Source organism: Struthio camelus, chromosome 1 (genome assembly GCF_040807025.1).
Source record: "Struthio camelus isolate bStrCam1 chromosome 1, bStrCam1.hap1, whole genome shotgun sequence".
NCBI lineage: Eukaryota > Metazoa > Chordata > Aves > Struthioniformes > Struthionidae > Struthio > Struthio camelus.
Genome location: NC_090942.1, coordinates 4,590,073 through 4,606,543, shown reverse-complemented (window position 1 = coordinate 4,606,543; position 16,471 = coordinate 4,590,073). Strand labels below are relative to the sequence as shown.

Below are 16,471 nucleotides of genomic sequence, written 5' to 3'. Positions count from 1 at the left end.
AGAAGCTGCTATTACAAAGAAAAAGGCAGGAGAACAGCTAGTTAGAAGATATAAAAAACAGTCTGTATCCCTCAGGAAACACTTACCGCTAGTAACTCAGAACACCAACGTTTGCTGAAATAAGAGTCAGAAATAAAACGTCTTGCCTAAAGCCAAGGCACATTTCACGCTAAATTCAAGTCGTACTAAATCAATTATCAGTGCATTTTCATAGCGTTTCATTTGAATTACCTACTTCTATAACTAAATGCATGCTGATTCATATTAGATGAATTTCTTTGTTTTGTTATATGAAGTAGGCCTTAAAGTGTTGCTCAAGGTCACACAGAAAATTAACAACAAAGTCCAGATTCTGTTATTGGCTCTGCTATTGCCCCAAACCCTGTGGTTTTAGTATTAGTTAGGCTGGGTGTACTGGTGGATTCCAGCTATTGCCATCATCAGCACACACAACGTTGACGCGAACGACTTGAAGGGAAGGTCTTGTACAACAGAGGAGGACAGTAAGGAAGCAGACACGCAGTAGGTAAAATACAAGTTTTTTTTAAAAATTGTTTTGTTTTACAAGCGAATGTTTGTACAGAGGTTGTTGGAACACAAGCAGACAAAATAAAAAAGACCAAGAATTTGTCATATAGATCTGCAGCCAAAAGTTAAAAAAGGGCAAGAACTGGAGATACTCACAGCATTGATCAACTACAGGTCTATACCCCACCCCCCAATACATGTGTACAACAGGAAAAAGACAGCCAGCATCAACTTCCAACCAGCTAAAATGCCCTCAAAGCTCTCTTCCATTTTAATATTTGTACAATTTCAGCGGCCATTCAAAGTATCACAGAGCACAGAGACAACTGCCATCATTGCATGGCCACCTCTTGCCAGCTCTTGGTCACATACTGTTTCCAAACAAAAACTGAACATAAGACCAGGAACAGAGTGCCATATATTATTTCATATCAGACAGGGAAAAAAAGAGAAGAGTTGGAGTGTTTAGTTGGTCAACTCTTCAGATTTTCATTTGAATTTTCTTCCATTGCCTATCATTTTGAAAACTCCAACTGGCCTGCCTTCTTAGAGTCACCCTGCAGTGTTACTTGACTGCAAATACAGAAATATAGAGAGAGCGCACATGCCAGGTTTGACTCAATTAAAAAGTTAGGTAACTAAGTGCGATGTTAGAGGAAGTGAGAATCACACAGTCAGCCAGATGCAAGAATGAGTGTCCCTCAGCTCTACCTATAGCACTTCAGTACTGACCTGAAATCAGATAACCCTTGATATTTCTAGCTAAGACTGTCTGACAGCGTAGAGCTTCTGCTGACAGTCCACTCATTCCGATTTACATGGCTAGGCATTTAAAACTCCTTCCATTTCCCTGGGTTAAGCGTGTATTTTCTTTGGATACGGGAAGAAACTCAGGCTCATTCCTTGTTACTTTACTCTCCAATTCTGGTATGGAAAGCATTGTCCTGGAGTCAGAAGAGAATAAACTAGCTGCCAATCGTCCAGTGACCCCAAATCACTCTGGAGTGCAGAGACTGAGGACTTACGAGCAAGGCTGGAATTCTGGGAGATATCGTCAGGAAAGAGAGGCATGATAGCACACAGTCCTTTTCCAAAGCTTCCCACTTATTGTGGATGCAGCACAGCGGACTCCATGATGAAGCACCAGAACAAGGAAAGCAGGAATACAGACAAAGCATCTCCTCAGCAGTGGGTTTCAAAAGAACGAAGTCCTTTGAAAGCTCCAAAAAAATCAGGATTCCCAGAGCAATAAGCAGAATTGTGCAATTCAAAAACACACAGACGTGAATTTTACTTTCAAAGGGCTTTATATTACAAAAGTGTAAGTCACAACGAATGCGAAAAATCCATTCAATGAGGCTTGTTTCCAGTTTGCTAGGAAAGCTACGTTTCTCTTCTTTATTCCCAGCCTACTGCTGAAAACATGATTGCCAAAACAGTGACACCTCGAGCTAGATTTTAAAAATCACACTTGCTCTGCCAGATCCAATACTCTGAACTTGTCCAGGTTGTAGAAACAAGCCTTCACCACTCGGCCACCAAAGTACCTTCCATTTAGATCCACCACAGCTGGAATGAAAATGAAAACCAGGTCAGCAAGCAGAAATTCAGTAAAATAAAAAATTATGTAGCTAAACAGTCTAATGAGTGAGGCTGTTTAATCTCTAAACAAGTTCACACCGAAATTAACATGAAACAACGTAGCATTCTACCTTTGATAGCAGATTCAACCCGTTCAAACTCTAAAAATATTCTTACAGCTTCATCATCAGGTGCACCAGGAATCTGAGGAAAAACAGAATCAATTAGAGCATTACCAAGATACTGTTTTAAAGTGTTGCTCTTCACAGAAGTAGTGAAGACAACAAAAAATACAGGCATTGTATTTTCAGTATTCAGTATTTCACAGTGCGGTCCAGGTGCCAAAGGGAGATTTAAAACTGCCACAATGGAACCTGTTTCTTTAAGGGAACCTTTCAAATAAATGGGAGTGAGACATTTCTCTACAAACGATTCAATGTAAAAGACTAATTCTAGCAGGAGGAACTAAAGGCAGCTCCAAAAGTAAAATACCCCCAGTTTTTGCTCAGTTTCTGACTTGAAAAGTTTGTACTTTCACCGATAATGGAAAACACAGAAACATAAGGCTTCTAGGGACCCTGAGAAATCCTCAGCTCTGCCCCTTCTTTAAGGGGGTATCAAGTCAGTCCTGAGACACAAATGCCCAATTTGCTTTCAGAGCAGCCACCAAGAGACAGATTATCTCTTACCTCAAAGATGACACATTTCCCAACCTTGCCATATTTTTCACATTCTTCCTTAGTTTCAACTTCCAGATCTTCGTCTACCTCCCCAGCACCTACCATGTTCTACAAGTTGAGAGGAAATCCAATTCACTGGATGTAGCCCAAGTAGATAATTACGTAGACAAATCATGAATGCATGCAATTGTGACTGTATTTTAAGCTTCTGTTTACCAAGCCGAGCGCCATTTCAAGCATCACAGTGCTAGACAAATCCTTAGACTAAAACACTGTGACACGGTCACTGTGTAATCTAAATCAGCATTGCTTTACAGTCATAACTTATTTCAGGGGGGGCACCTATTTTCTCCACAACACATAAAGCGCTGTGCTTTTGAGACATTTTGAAAGGGGACAGAAATGGTATAAGGTTTAGGCCAGAACTGTCTATATAGTTGCATTGTAATAGAAATACAGGTTTATGCACTCGAAACAGACACGCATGCTGAAAGCACCAAGATGCGTCCCCTTACTTTCAACTTACCCTTAATAAGACCACTTTAGTTGGACATTTCAGTATCTCAGTTAACGGGTTAGAATCTGTTTTCTTGGCTGCATCTACTATAACAAGAGAAAAGTGATTCACGGAATAATTTAAGATTAAAGCTCATTTAAAGCTCACAGTGGGGGCTTTTATCACAATCTTATTGTTATAAAACAATGGCATAAAAGCCACTAACTCTAGTTTCATATTGGTAAGGAATAGCCTTTCAGAACTCCTAGCTACTTGGATAGATAATAAGCAGACAAACCACTGCTAGGGCACATAAATTAAGCCAAAACATAGACAACTGACTATTTCTTTGAAGGAAATCACTCAGAAGTTCGAAACTGTACTAGATCCACTAAGAAAAAAAATCAGATCTTCTCACTCCTAACACATGTGAGCTCAGGCAGAGGTGCTGTTCTAGTAAGCCTAGATGTTGTCTCTAGACCAGACAACCCCAGGGCAATTAGGGCAATATCTAATGCATGTGCCAGGGAGCAAGCCAGCAGGAATTGAGCAGGATCACATCCTGAAGAGAAGGTACAGACAGAGGCTTCCGAACACTAAAGGAAGACAACCTAACAGGTAAGAGGAGGATGAACTCAAATAACGAAGAGAACCACTTTTAAAAAAAGATGGAACTAGGAACGTGTTCCTTCCACAAGAAGGAAGGTGTCATTTTCCTAACCTTAATATTCTGTACAAGGATAGAAGGGAGGATGGAAAAAACAAAAAATGTCCAGGAGCTCCCACTGACACATAATTTCTCCTGACCATTAGCCACAGAAACTTCCCTCTTCCTTTTGGGCAGGACAAAATTACCTTTATCTGCAGCATCACCAACAATGATCTTGCCACCTCTCTTGCTTGTTTTCTCTACTGACAGTGCTGTGCTCAGTCCCTGTTCATGCTTCCCCAGACCCTGGCCCTCTCTGAAACCATACTTCTGCATGATTTTATGAGCTACTGTCCCTCTGCAAAGAGAAAAAGGACCAGTTAGTAAAGGTTTCTTACACAAAACACTATCAAAATATTGTTAAAACACTGCTTTTCCTGACTAATCAGACATTCTACCTCCTAAAAATCTCATTGCATGGTGAAAACGTACGGCTTAGGCTCCAGAATAGCTAGCTTACCTAGCAGAATACCTAGCTTTACTGCCCCTTCCTGTAACAAGTCTGGATATTCTTAATAGCCATTTTAAACATATCCCATCTTTATGAATTTTCAATAACTTTTGGAGGCAGCAAATTCCCCAATCTATTTACAGAGCAAACGCAAAAACCCACCCCGCTGACTGATTTTGCAATTCCCATTGAAAGAATCTCTAGAATCAAAATACCTACACAGGCTAACGTTTCTTTGCATACCGTGACTAGACAGGCGGAGGAACAAAAAAAATATGCCATGGTACAATAGTTTCCACCGCAGCCAGTATTCTACACTCGGTCATTTCTGTTTCACTAACAGGCATTACAGGAAAAAAAAAAACGTAGGCTCAGTGACTACATGACTATTTTTCTAAGCATACAACATAAAACACATAAATGCACGTTAAAAAGGTCTGGCTACATAGCGTTCAAAGGTTAAAACATTAAGCCACAGAATAAGCAGTAGCCAATGTCGGGTAAAAATAAGGTAGGTCAGGTAGTATTTTTAGCACTTTTCTCAATGAAGTGTGGGTCCTAGGATATTGTTAACTAGTAGCGGTAACAACACAAACTGGTCCAACAGTACTGATTTTGGCTATCCTTTTTCCGGACTATGTAAAAAAGTGTGTTTATATCAAAAACCTGCATGAAAGCAAGAATGGAAAATGCATTGTAATAACATTATAAACTACACTTTTAGGGCCATATTCTTCCTGGATATAATTTTCATTACACTGAGGCTGCACTTACGCAACACCCGATATGACTAAAGTCCAAGATGGTCATAGCTAAACACTACACCTTCCAAATGATGTCTCTAAGCTGTTCATAATTATAAATTCAACTTCACTTTGTCATCTCACTAGTAATACAAGCATTGCACACAACGCTAATCCAAAGCAGAAAAGCAAATGGACGGATTTGCAGCCACAGCTGCTGCCACTTTCATACAAACATGCTTTGCATCTTTGAAGAAACAAACAAACAAGGGCTCAAATTACTTGCCCACTGGTACACAGCAAATTCAGGGCAAAGCTGAAAGAGGAACCTGGAGGCACTCACACGTCATCTGTGTTCTCCTGCAGATTACGCTAGCTTGGCTTGTACAAGCCATAAACACTTTATACCGGAATGGGGCTTCAGAACTTGCTTAAAGGCACAGCCTTGAATACAGTCATCTCAAAAGAATAAATCATTCGAAGAAATTTGCTGCTGTTTTCGTATCTTCCTAGTTAGGACCACATGCACTTAGAACAACCATATACATGCAAAGTTGTGTTCCTCTTCTTACTGACAAGCTGTTTTAACTTTTGGCTTCCACCACCTTCTAATGCTTTTTTCAAAAATTGTTAATGTGTCAAACATATTTACCCCATGTTAGCAAGGAAAGAGTTACTAGGTCCTGTGGGGGAACGAGGTCTTTCTGGCTCATCATACACCGGAGGAGGAATAGCTGCTTTAGAGGATGGTGCCCGAGGTCTTGACTCTTCTTCAAATGGAAAGGATGCTACAGCTGGAAGGGAACGGAGACATTTGCTTTTTCACTAAAATACTTTGCATGAACTATGTATTTGTCATGAACACTGAAGTACTCTGTCTTCAGTCTAACTCATTTACAGAAAGATCTTCCTCTGCGAGTTGTCCTTTTTTGTCCTTCAGTATTCACGTTAATAAAAAAGGTCTTTCATGTAAATCCAAATCAGAAGACTGTTTCCCTGCACATGCTTTCTTAACATCCTCTCATCTCTCTCTCATATACAAGATTTAAGCTTTGAGATCTGCTGTAATTTCCTCATAGCATACATTATTTGAGTTTGTTTCCACACGCCTATAATGCTTTTATTAACCTCTAACTCATCAACTGGAGAAAAGAAACATTAGGAGGCTACTGCATCACAACGAGTTTATCCAGGCAGACTGCAAGGAAACTTAAAGCACCGTTCATCAGCAACAGGATTATGAAAATAATGGATGAATGCACAAAGGTGGGGCCTAAAGACTGTAAAGAAAAGTACGCCGTACATTTATACGAAGGAGAAATCAGTCCTCCTTTAAAAAAAATACAAATTTAGAACTGTTTTCTGCACAACCGATTTCCTCTTCTCCATAGAGATCACTGGCAAAGACTTCTTAAAGTAAAACATTTATACAACCTGAAGAGATCTTGCTCACTATTTCTCAACTAAGCCCTTTCCTGGGAGATATGTATATCATATTGATTAGATTATTATACCATTTTCCACTGACAAGTCAAACTACCAAGTTAAAAAAAGAAAGGCAACCAAATACAACACACTAGCGAAACTCTATGAAGAACACGCTCGTGAATGCATTTAAATACTTTTAGATGGACTTCACTTTAGAGTATTTTCTTGTGTTAATCAGCTTTTGTATCTTACCAAACAAAACGGCAGACGTGAAGTTTGGGGACACAGTATGAGGAAAAAAAAAATTCCCGTTCAGGCAGCAGATGGAAGAGATTAATGAATTTTGCTAGAGTAATATTTTCTGAGGTTTGTCCAGCCTAGCTTTGAGCATCAAGTAACAAGTCATACAGAGATTCCCTTGTGAGATCATCTCAATTTTAAAAGCTCTCCCCCCCCCAGGATATTTCTACCATTTCCAGCCTGTATTTACTTTTCATTGACATTGCTCAATTGCTTTTAATTATTTACATAAAACATTTCCTTTCTTAGTGTTTTACACACGTCAAATGCCTTCACTGTTATGTCATTCACTTACTCCATCAAGCTACACTTTTTTTGATTTGAATCTACTCCTAAATTAAATCAGGACTTCCAAAGGAAAGTTTGTTATGCGTATAATACTCAAATTTTTTATTCATAATGACATACACAATACACTGCTTATTATTTTAATTTCAAAATTTAAGACAATCAGACATGCAAAAAAAACTGAATACTTTTGTTCTTACAGCAAGATTATGCCATCTAGTGGACAACTCCAATCTCTTTCTCAAGCTATCACTGAAAGGACAGGAAACCCCATCTTGTGAGCATCTTTTAGCTGATACTTTATCCCTCGTAAAAAATTACAAAATCCTGTCCTTAATGTACAACCCCTTCAGAAAAGGCATTCATAAAGATACCTTCTAACACAAAAGGTAGTGAAAAAAATTCTCTCTGCACTGTGGAAGTTAATTTCTAGTCTACCTAGAAAAAACAGTTTGCAACGTTTCTTCTTCTTTCACATCATAAATGAGTGACTGAACACAGCTATCACAGACCATACTGCTAAATCACTTCTCTAGCAATACAGAATAGAAATGTGAATCACAGTAATATCGCAGGTTCCCCAAAGCCTCCACCGTCAACAAAGAACAAGTACGGGCCCTTTTGCCACTAGGAACCGTATGGGAGAAGCGACAGGACTTCTTAACTGAAGAAAAGGTTGGATGAGAATTGAAAAACATTTCTAGGTGTTAGAGAACAGGGTTTTGGTGTACTTACGTTCTTTGTCCTTCTCAACAAGAGATGTTGGTGGTGCTATAGCAGCTCCTCCCATACCTATGAACAAAATGGAAGACAACACATTCTTATGACCAGGTCCTGCATCTAGGAAGAGCTTCAGCGAAGTTTAACACAGCTGCTGGCTCCTTACCAGCCAATTCTTAACCTATCTCACCGCCAATAGAAAGGTAAAGACAACAGACAAGAGGAGGACTCTGAGAACCTTCAGTGACTGAGAAGCGTATCACTGCAGTGACATACTTCGTACGCATCGTCTGAAATATTTCATTGTGCAACACATTTGCCTCAAATTGGTACGCATTATTTTGGGGATTTCAAAAATTAAAGACTGCAATAAAACCTATCTTCAGTTCTAAAACTGCTCAACGAAGCGAAATGAAATCTGTTCAAGATTAACTATACTTTAAGGGTACAATGCAAGCCCTATTTTAATGAACAAAATTCTAAGATAGTCCCAGACCTCCAAAGCAGAGCAAATACATTTTAAATGTCTCCTCTCCTTCATTTCTGAAAGGAAATGAAATCTGAATTATCTGTTGTGACTTTGTTACCGAAAGAGAACACAGTTTAATTTTGTTTAAACAAAGACATAGCTAATGACAGATATATATCAGATACCTACTAGGGAACGTAAAAAGGATTTTACACAAACAGGTAACTGCTATCTCCCTCCATGGAAAAAAATAATTTTCTGTGCTACAATAGTTATGTCATAATAAAATACTGGGTTTATTCTAAAGGCTCAGAAATAACAGGATACATATCAGCTGAGAAAACAGGAATACAGAATCCACGAAAAGAATAACAGGACTGCAGATTTTTTTTTTTGTTAACTTTTCTCCTTTTTTCCCCCCTACCAAAAGAATAAATAGCTCCCTTACTTCTTTTTCTTCTCTCCCTTTCATAATCTTCATCTTCATCAGAATCTGGATCTGGTCTTCTCGAAAACCCACTGGCTTCATGTCTGTCTTTACGTCTTCTAGGAAACACAATATATTAGGATAAGAAATACCAAGTCTACCTGGCTTATCACAAAGCATACATCTGATGCATGTTTGGGTGACAGATTGTTTCCCCAACTTGAAAATCAAAGTTTGTTATGTATTTTCAACTTCCTCCCTTGAGTTTTACACACATACACATATCTATAACTGTATCTACGGACTACACTCAAATCTCTTGGCCTGTATGCAACAAGCCACAAGCGCAACTAAACGGCAAGCAATGGTGAAGCTAGGGAACTGTCAACCGAGATTTCTGAGATCTTGCATGCCAGTTAAAGAGAACTATGAGAGGGCCTCGGGCATTCCTCCTCCTCTACAGCAATGAAGATCATAACTGAGAGAAGACAGAGAAGCCCAAGTGACTAGAAATATTAGCTCCTTCAGCCTGAACAGAGCAATAGCATCTCTTTATTGATTCCATGGACTTCAGAGGATTCATACGAAGATGAAATTGGCTTATTCATTTCTCTTATTAAGAGAATGTAATTTTACTGGCTAATAGATGTTTTACCACCTATTTCCATAACACACTGAATCGACATTCAACTTCTTTAATAAGATTAAAGAGATTTGTTATTCCAGGAAAAGATCACTGAGATAATTAAAAGCAAGTAGTACTTTCTTTTATCCTGAGACAGAAGAGTAATAAATATGCAATTAACTTGCTTAAACTAACAAAGAGCATTAATAAAGAAAGAAAAAGAAAAGGAACCGTGCCTCTCAGAGGCAGAGCTAGTTAGAGCTGTAAAACCGAAACGCTTTCACAAGGCAGTTTGGAATATGTAAAAGGGAAACAGACGGTTTATCACCAACTGTGGAAAGGTATTTCTGAAGTCAGATTATACTGAAATCAAATACTCTGAAATCTCTGCAAGGTCAAGGTCTGATAATGATGCATTAAGTACCCAAATATTGCTGCCACTGTTAAAATAAAGACAGTAAGATTTGATAAATGTTGTCCAGCTTGTCCATTAAAAACCAAACAGTCTGTAAATACGATAAATCAAATGATTTTGCATTGTTAGATGATTTCAGCAAGAGCATTAAAATCTGCACTGTTTGCTTCTGCAAGCATACAATATTCCTCACAATAGCGTTAAGAAGTTCCCTGAAACTGCTTAGAGGTAAAAAACTAAGAGAACAGATATTTAAATAACTAATCTTTCTCTAACAGTCAACATGTCACGAGTTAAAACAAAAACCTCACTTTTCTCTTTCTTCAATCTCCTTTTGCCTCTCCAGTTCACGCTGCCTCTGTCGTTCCTCTCTTTGACGTTTTACCACTTTCTCATAATCATTTGGAAACATGGGATCATATTCATCCGCCAAAGGAATCAACACATCTCCTGCAGAAAAGCCACTAGGTACAGGATCCTTAGAAAAGGAAAGGAAAATGATTGGTATTTTCCTCCTGAGATCTGCAAAAAACTCCCAACAGATAAACACGCCCTCCTCACTCCAAGTATCACTAAACCCCATTTCCGACTTCTACAGCGGCAGGCAATACCCTCATCCAGCTGATATAAAGAGAAAGCTTTGCTTTACTTCAAAGCTAAGGTTTCATGTAGTCCCTCACCACCTCCAATAACTCCATGAAGAGCAGAATCCACGCCCACCAAACACAAAGTAGCAGCAAATCAACGTAGACAAGAATATTTTAATGCCCATTCGTTTACTATTATTAGAAAATGCATCTTGATGTTGCAACCATCTGCCAGGGTCATCCCATGCAATCTCATGAGTCTTTTTCATCAACTGCTATTAACACAGAACCTGACAGAGGCAGACCCAGTGTTCTTCTCTAATCTGAAAGAACTACTTCAAAATTTTCATCTTCCAAAAAGTTTCAGAGAGAAAGTTTTTTTTGATTGCTTACCATGGGAAAAGCATTTAAAAATTAGGTGACTTTTACTTCATTTTTAATTCAACTGTTAACACAGGTCCAGTTCCAACACTGGTGCAATCACAGTTACCATCACTATTTACCTAACCAAACTGCTGTTTCGCAAAGTGCTTTGAAGCTTTCCAGGAGAAAGACGCTAGGACCATTGATTTAGTTTAATTGCACGCTGATCTTGGCACTTCCACGTTATATCATATGGAAGCCTGTATAAAGCTGAAACCTTCACCAATTTAAAAATCTCTGAACAAACCAAATCAACTTCAAAGATCACTACTTCGACTGGTAGGAAGAGGTGATGAAAAAATAAAATACAGACTACCGTCAAAGAATTCCAATTCAGAAACACTTAGACTGCCTGACTACCTTTATCTTACCTTTAACCCAGCTGCTACATGAGGTGGCGTGTCCACAATCTGTCTCTCATCAGAAGAGCTGCCTCGTTTCAGGTCAATCACTGGTGCAAGGACTGTTGTTTGTTTTGTTCTCTGACTCTGGAGAGGAAAAAAAAAAAAAAAAGGTTTAAAAAGGTAAGAAAATAGTTTTCTAAAAAGCAGCTTTTTAAAAATACTCTTCAAGTGGATTTCTCTCTCAGTCAAGCTCTGGATCAAAATCTTCACTGCTCAAAGCTCAATATGCAATTTCTCGTAAATTTACCACAACACAGTAATTCTCAATATTTCTAATGAACCTTGATGTGGATAAATCCGTTTATTTCATGTTTAGTGGTGGCAAAGGCAAACTCTGCTCTGAGCCAGAGGCTTGCCAACTACAGTTAAAGAACTGCTACAAAAAATAAAGATCTGATGCAATAATTCAAAGCAAGCCTCAGTGAAAACAGTGTAAATTCTCCTGCTTTTAAGACAGCAATATCAGACTTTCTTATGCATGCACTAGAACAAAGAGTGATAGGTGAAAGGTTTGGAACTAAGGCCAAAGACGGGTATTAAAAATTCAGATGATATCTTCAGATAGAGTTTGAATTTAAGATTTTTTTTTTGATCCAGTAGGGGTTTAGACTTTTCCTAAAGACAAATTCTATTGTTCTTCATATTTTATCATCTGATAAAATGTATTAATCCAGTTTTGAACTTTGAATTTTCCAGTCTTATTCTATTTTTCTATTATAGCCTGTACACATACAGCATATCAGATACATACGGAAAGAACATATACAATATATACGCCACTTCAGATTTCATTCATACAAGTGTTCCAAATTCTGTGCTCAATTTCAGCAGTATAAACCAGGAATAATTCCCGTGATAAAATGTTATGCCTGGTAAAGTATCCTACATAATTAATTGCAGTTATTCTTCTATTTTTAATCAAATATTCTCATTGTAAAACACACAGACTGCAAACAACACATGTCCTGCTTGAACTTAAAACATCTACAGCGCTTAAGGAAACAGGGTGAAATACCGTAGCAATAAAACAAAGAGAAAATGGCACTGTCACAGTTTAGGCTCTAACAATTAGCTTTCACATCTTTTCCTTTTCAGGTATACTGGCAATACTTTCCATGCAAATTTCTAACATACAAGGATGTGCACTTCAGCACCTAAAGCCTTTTTAAATAGGAAGCATAAAACGATGCAAACATGTAAGTGACAACTGATGCAAAATGCCAGGAATGACCAACAGCTGATACTGCCAAACTATCAAGGGCAGCATGACTGTTACCTACTTTAAAAAAAAAAAAAAAAAAGAAGGAAATGCTTAATCTCATTATCTTTGAGGTTAAATACAAAGATCAGCTTTTAGCTCTATTATTAAAAAAGTTTTAGGCCGACAGGGCACATGTCAAGTCTTCATTTGATTTTTAACTTTACAAGACCTCCTATAACAGATTTCTGAATCTTGGTCCCCATGCCCAATGCCTTTTCCGTAGGCTCCACCCTACAAACTTACAGACAGATCATAACAAAAGGATCCCAAATCTGCATTCCAAAGTCACAAACTTTCCTCAGTGTTCCTAACACAGAAGTACTATCAACAACAGAAAGTAAAATTACTAAAGATCATACCTTTGCTTGTGTAAGAGCTGCTTTCTTCACCTGCAGTTGAGACTGCAGTAGTTTGAAATTTTTGGACCAGCCTTCTGTTTTGGAATCGCTGGTCTCAACTCCCAAGTCATCGTAAAGTGACATTTTCTCCTCAATTTAGAACTAGAGGACAAAAAAAAAAAAACCTATAATAAGTCATATGTCCAGTGCTTATTTGCTACTAGCTCGGTTATGTTTGTGCATCATATTTTTAATTAATTAATTTATTTATTTATTAAAGTCGGAGAGAAATCCCAGCAGTGACATTTTTCTGGTTAACGGCAGATATGCATGACTGCTCTGAGGCTGTATATAAACAATTATTTAAAAGGTAATAAAACGCTTCCATGAATACTGTTCAAGTGTCAATGGGTTTTGGAAACTTCCTAAAATTATTTTTGTAACATTAGGTTTGTAAAACTGTGGTTGTAACATCATCACTTCAAGCTTTTAAAAAGTTACACTGTGGTCCACAAAAATATTTCGAGGGTCACAAAGAAATTCTGAAGTATGACATAAACCTCAAGAGCTCCAAATCAGAGCATGTAAGAAGTTTTGTCTCCCTGACCTTAAAGTCTGCACAAATATATCAACATTCCAATCAGCTGCTTAAACTTCAGGATTTTTTGCAACATCATTGGGCTGAAAAGAAATATCTTTCTTAGAGTAATTACACTTGCTGGAGCACAGCCTGCCAGAGCATGATTAAGCAAATGTTTTCACACACTTAAAGCCCTCTCAAATAAACGGAATACGTAAACACACACATATAAAATTGGCTAGGTAACAACATCAATAACAGATAACATACATCACTGTCCACGTGATACATCATCTGACACGAAAGTAAGGAGAAAAAGCGTGCACGAATGAGAGGTCTATCACCTGCAGCAGCCTGTAGAATAACCTGCAAGCACATTATTTAGCCTCAGTTAGGCCTGGATTACAGTATCTGTGACCACCGCTTTAACTTCTTAATTTCCTGCAGGAGAAAACATCCGTAACGGAGTCAAGGACTACCGATAAACTGTCTGCAGTGAAACTGTACAGACATACAAGACTCGCTACGGAGCCCGCGCTCCCACAGATTTGACGGGTGCCTGTATTTGAAGGCACCTGCTGACACAGAGGAGCTGTCTGCTTATGTAGAGTTTTAAGGATTTAAGCAAATCTCAGATGGAGCAGGCAGCAACTGCATTACGATCTCCAGACATGGGGCTGTAGGAAATAATACAGCAAATATAAACACCTATATATTACTTCTAAGGTAAAATAAGTAAAAATAATAAAGAATAGGTGATTTCAGCCTGCAGAGGAACATAAACAACCGACGCTAGTTTACTGCATGAATATGGGGGGGGAGAGGTGGGTTTCGGTGGGGATTATTACCTAAATGGGCGTGGGGGGGGGGACAGGGAGGGATATCGCAAAGCACAGGGGAAGGCGACGGGGAGGGGGCACCACACGAACCCGCGTGCGCCACGGCAGACGAAGTTTGGGCAGCGAAAGGCGATTTTAGCCCCTCCAACCGCCGCGGCCCCCAGGGGCAGCGGCTCCGCGCCTCGGGGGACACCGCGGGCGGCGGGGCCGGGAGGCGGCGGCGGCGGCCCCCGCCGCGGGCCGAGGCCGGGCGCTGCGGGGCGGGGCGGAGGCGTTAGGGGCCCGGCCCCATCCCCGTTCCCCGCCCACCACCGCCGCGTTGAGGCGCAGAGCCGCCCGCTCGGCTCGGCTTAGTCGCCGGTCTGCGGGAGCCGCCGCCGCCGCCGCCCGCCCGCCGCTCACCCGTCACCGCGCCGCCGCCGCCGCCATTAGCCGGCCGCTGAGGCAGCCGGGAAGGGCCGCCCTCCACCAGCCAGCGCCCCCACCCCCTTCCGCGCCTGCGCACACGCCGCCCGCGCCTGCCTCCCCGCCGCGACGGCGCAAGCGCGCGGCTCGGCCAATGGGCGCGCGGCGCGGGCGCCGCCGTTGTACCGCCCTCTGGCGGGCGCGGCGCGGCACCGCCCCTTTCCCCGCCGCCCTCCGCGGCCGGGCGCGGCCCAGTCCGCGCCAGTTCGGCACTGGGAAGGGGCGGGGGGGGCCCTCCCCTCCCACTTCCTCCCCCCCCTCGCCCCTCATTTTTCGGGTCCTGTGACGCCCCGTGCGGAGGTGGCAGGCGACGGGCGGCTCTGCAACAGCCTGTGCGATCACCCTTATTTAAATAAAGCGCACGGAAATAAGAGAGAGACCTACAAACGACGTTAAACTTCGTGTTGGCGGGGGCGGTTTGGGCGCTGGCGGGTGGGCCGTGTAGCCCACGTTAAAAACAAACAAAAAAAAGACCTTAAAATCCCAGTGGACCTTAAAAGAGACCTTAAAATCCCGAGCTGGGCCTGCGTTCGCCACGTCGTCATTGGGGAAAAAACGAGCGATCGCTCAAGGAAGTTGCCCGAAAAATACGGCGGGGGGGGGGGGGGAGAAGCGAGATAACCTTCTGGTGGGGCTACGTTGGGGTTTGGGGCGGATTTAGCAGTTCCATCAGCAAGGGGGCAGGACGGTATCGGCGTCCCGGCCATCGCCCTGCGTTTTGCCTTCATGCCGCGTTTCGCTATACTGTGTTTTTGGCGCCTTGAGAAGTCTACGTCAGCCCGGCGGACGAGGTAACGCGCCTGCCGGCGTGTCTCCTTGGGCCTTCGGCGCCTCGACCTCATCTTCATTCCCGCCAAAACCAAAAACAAAACAAAACAAAACAAAAAAACAACAAAAAAAAGAATAATATGAGACTCTTCCGAGTTTGACGGCACAGTTGTGAAGCAGCTAGGAGGAGAGAAAGCTGACGCTCGTTTTGCTTCAAGCGTATTTCAGACGCCCCCGAATCATGTATCGCTCAGGCACGCTGGTTAGCGCCTGGCTCTGCCGCGGCTCCCGCTAACGCCGAGGTGGCTGGGTGGTGGTGTTACTGCAGGGTATTTGGCCGTTGAAAGTACCTGTAGTATGAGAGCATCGTTTGGGCCTGAAGTGGGCTGGATCGGTTGATTCCGCTGATCGTCTCGCTGCAGAAATCATTTCTGCTTTCCAAAACAGTCCCTGAAATGGCGTTATCTGTCCTCGCCGGGAGTTTATTCAGCTACGGTGATTTCTCCGCCTCTCCAGAGAGCTCATTTCGAGGTAATTCGGTAATTATTGCTCTCTGTGACAGTGGCAAGATCTCGTTTTTGTTGTTAATGGGCAGCTGTGTCCCTGACTTAAAGCCGGCAGAGAGTGAATTCAGACGCGTTGAGATTTCTAAGAATTATGGCCACTTGCACCACGTGATAAACGCTGTGGAAATAAACATTCAACCCTCTCTGCAAAACACAGCAAAACCTCCAACCCCAAAGCAGATAGCGTTGTCACTTCAACCTCAAAACTACAGCCTTATCTCTTTGTTGATCAAAAAGTCCTTATCTCCAGCATTACTTTTGACTTTGCTACTATGCAATTAATTCCCCATGCTTAAAATTAAAAAAAAAAAAAAAAAGAGGTACCAGTGAGCAAAGCTACTACTTAAAAAAGTGGTAGTTTATTTTAAGTTCTGGCCTGT

At 41.2% G+C, this 16,471-nt stretch overlaps 1 protein-coding gene across 18 annotated transcripts; it reads right to left on the bottom strand.

The window, feature by feature from the left end:
• Positions 1 to 523: 523 nt before the first annotated feature.
• RBM17 (RNA binding motif protein 17) lies at positions 524 to 16,151 on the bottom strand. Of its 18 annotated transcripts, none has more exons than XM_068956336.1 (13): positions 14,695 to 14,812; positions 13,798 to 13,894; positions 12,895 to 13,035; positions 11,242 to 11,358; positions 10,172 to 10,338; positions 8,842 to 8,936; positions 7,940 to 7,996; positions 5,841 to 5,982; positions 4,141 to 4,292; positions 3,316 to 3,389; positions 2,799 to 2,897; positions 2,241 to 2,313; positions 524 to 2,097 (listed from the first exon to the last, which is right to left on the bottom strand). In XM_068956336.1, the coding sequence occupies exons 3-13, from the start codon at positions 13,015 to 13,017 to the stop codon at positions 1,994 to 1,996; spliced, it is 1,203 nt and encodes a 400-aa protein (XP_068812437.1). In that variant the 5' UTR covers positions 13,018 to 13,035; positions 13,798 to 13,894; positions 14,695 to 14,812; the 3' UTR covers positions 524 to 1,993. The 18 variants fall into 18 exon arrangements, with proteins under 18 accessions (XP_068812437.1, XP_068812087.1, XP_068812511.1 ...); XM_068955986.1 differs by having other exon boundaries at positions 3,316 to 3,392; positions 13,724 to 13,819; positions 14,695 to 14,808; XM_068956410.1 differs by having other exon boundaries at positions 13,724 to 13,819; positions 14,695 to 14,808.
• Between the last annotated feature and the right edge of the window lie 320 nt (positions 16,152 to 16,471).

Coding starts and splice junctions, on each gene's coding strand:
- RBM17 (XM_009680376.2), bottom strand. CDS start 13,017: ATGTCACTTTACGATGACTTGGGAGTTGAGACCAGCGATTCCAAAACA. Junction 7,997..8,841: donor AAGGGAGAGAAGAAAAAGAA/GTAAGGGAGCTA, acceptor TTTTGTTCATAG/GTATGGGAGGAGCTGCTATA. Junction 3,393..4,140: donor TGGTGATGCTGCAGATAAAG/GTAATTTTGTCC, acceptor CTCTTGTTATAG/TAGATGCAGCCAAGAAAACA.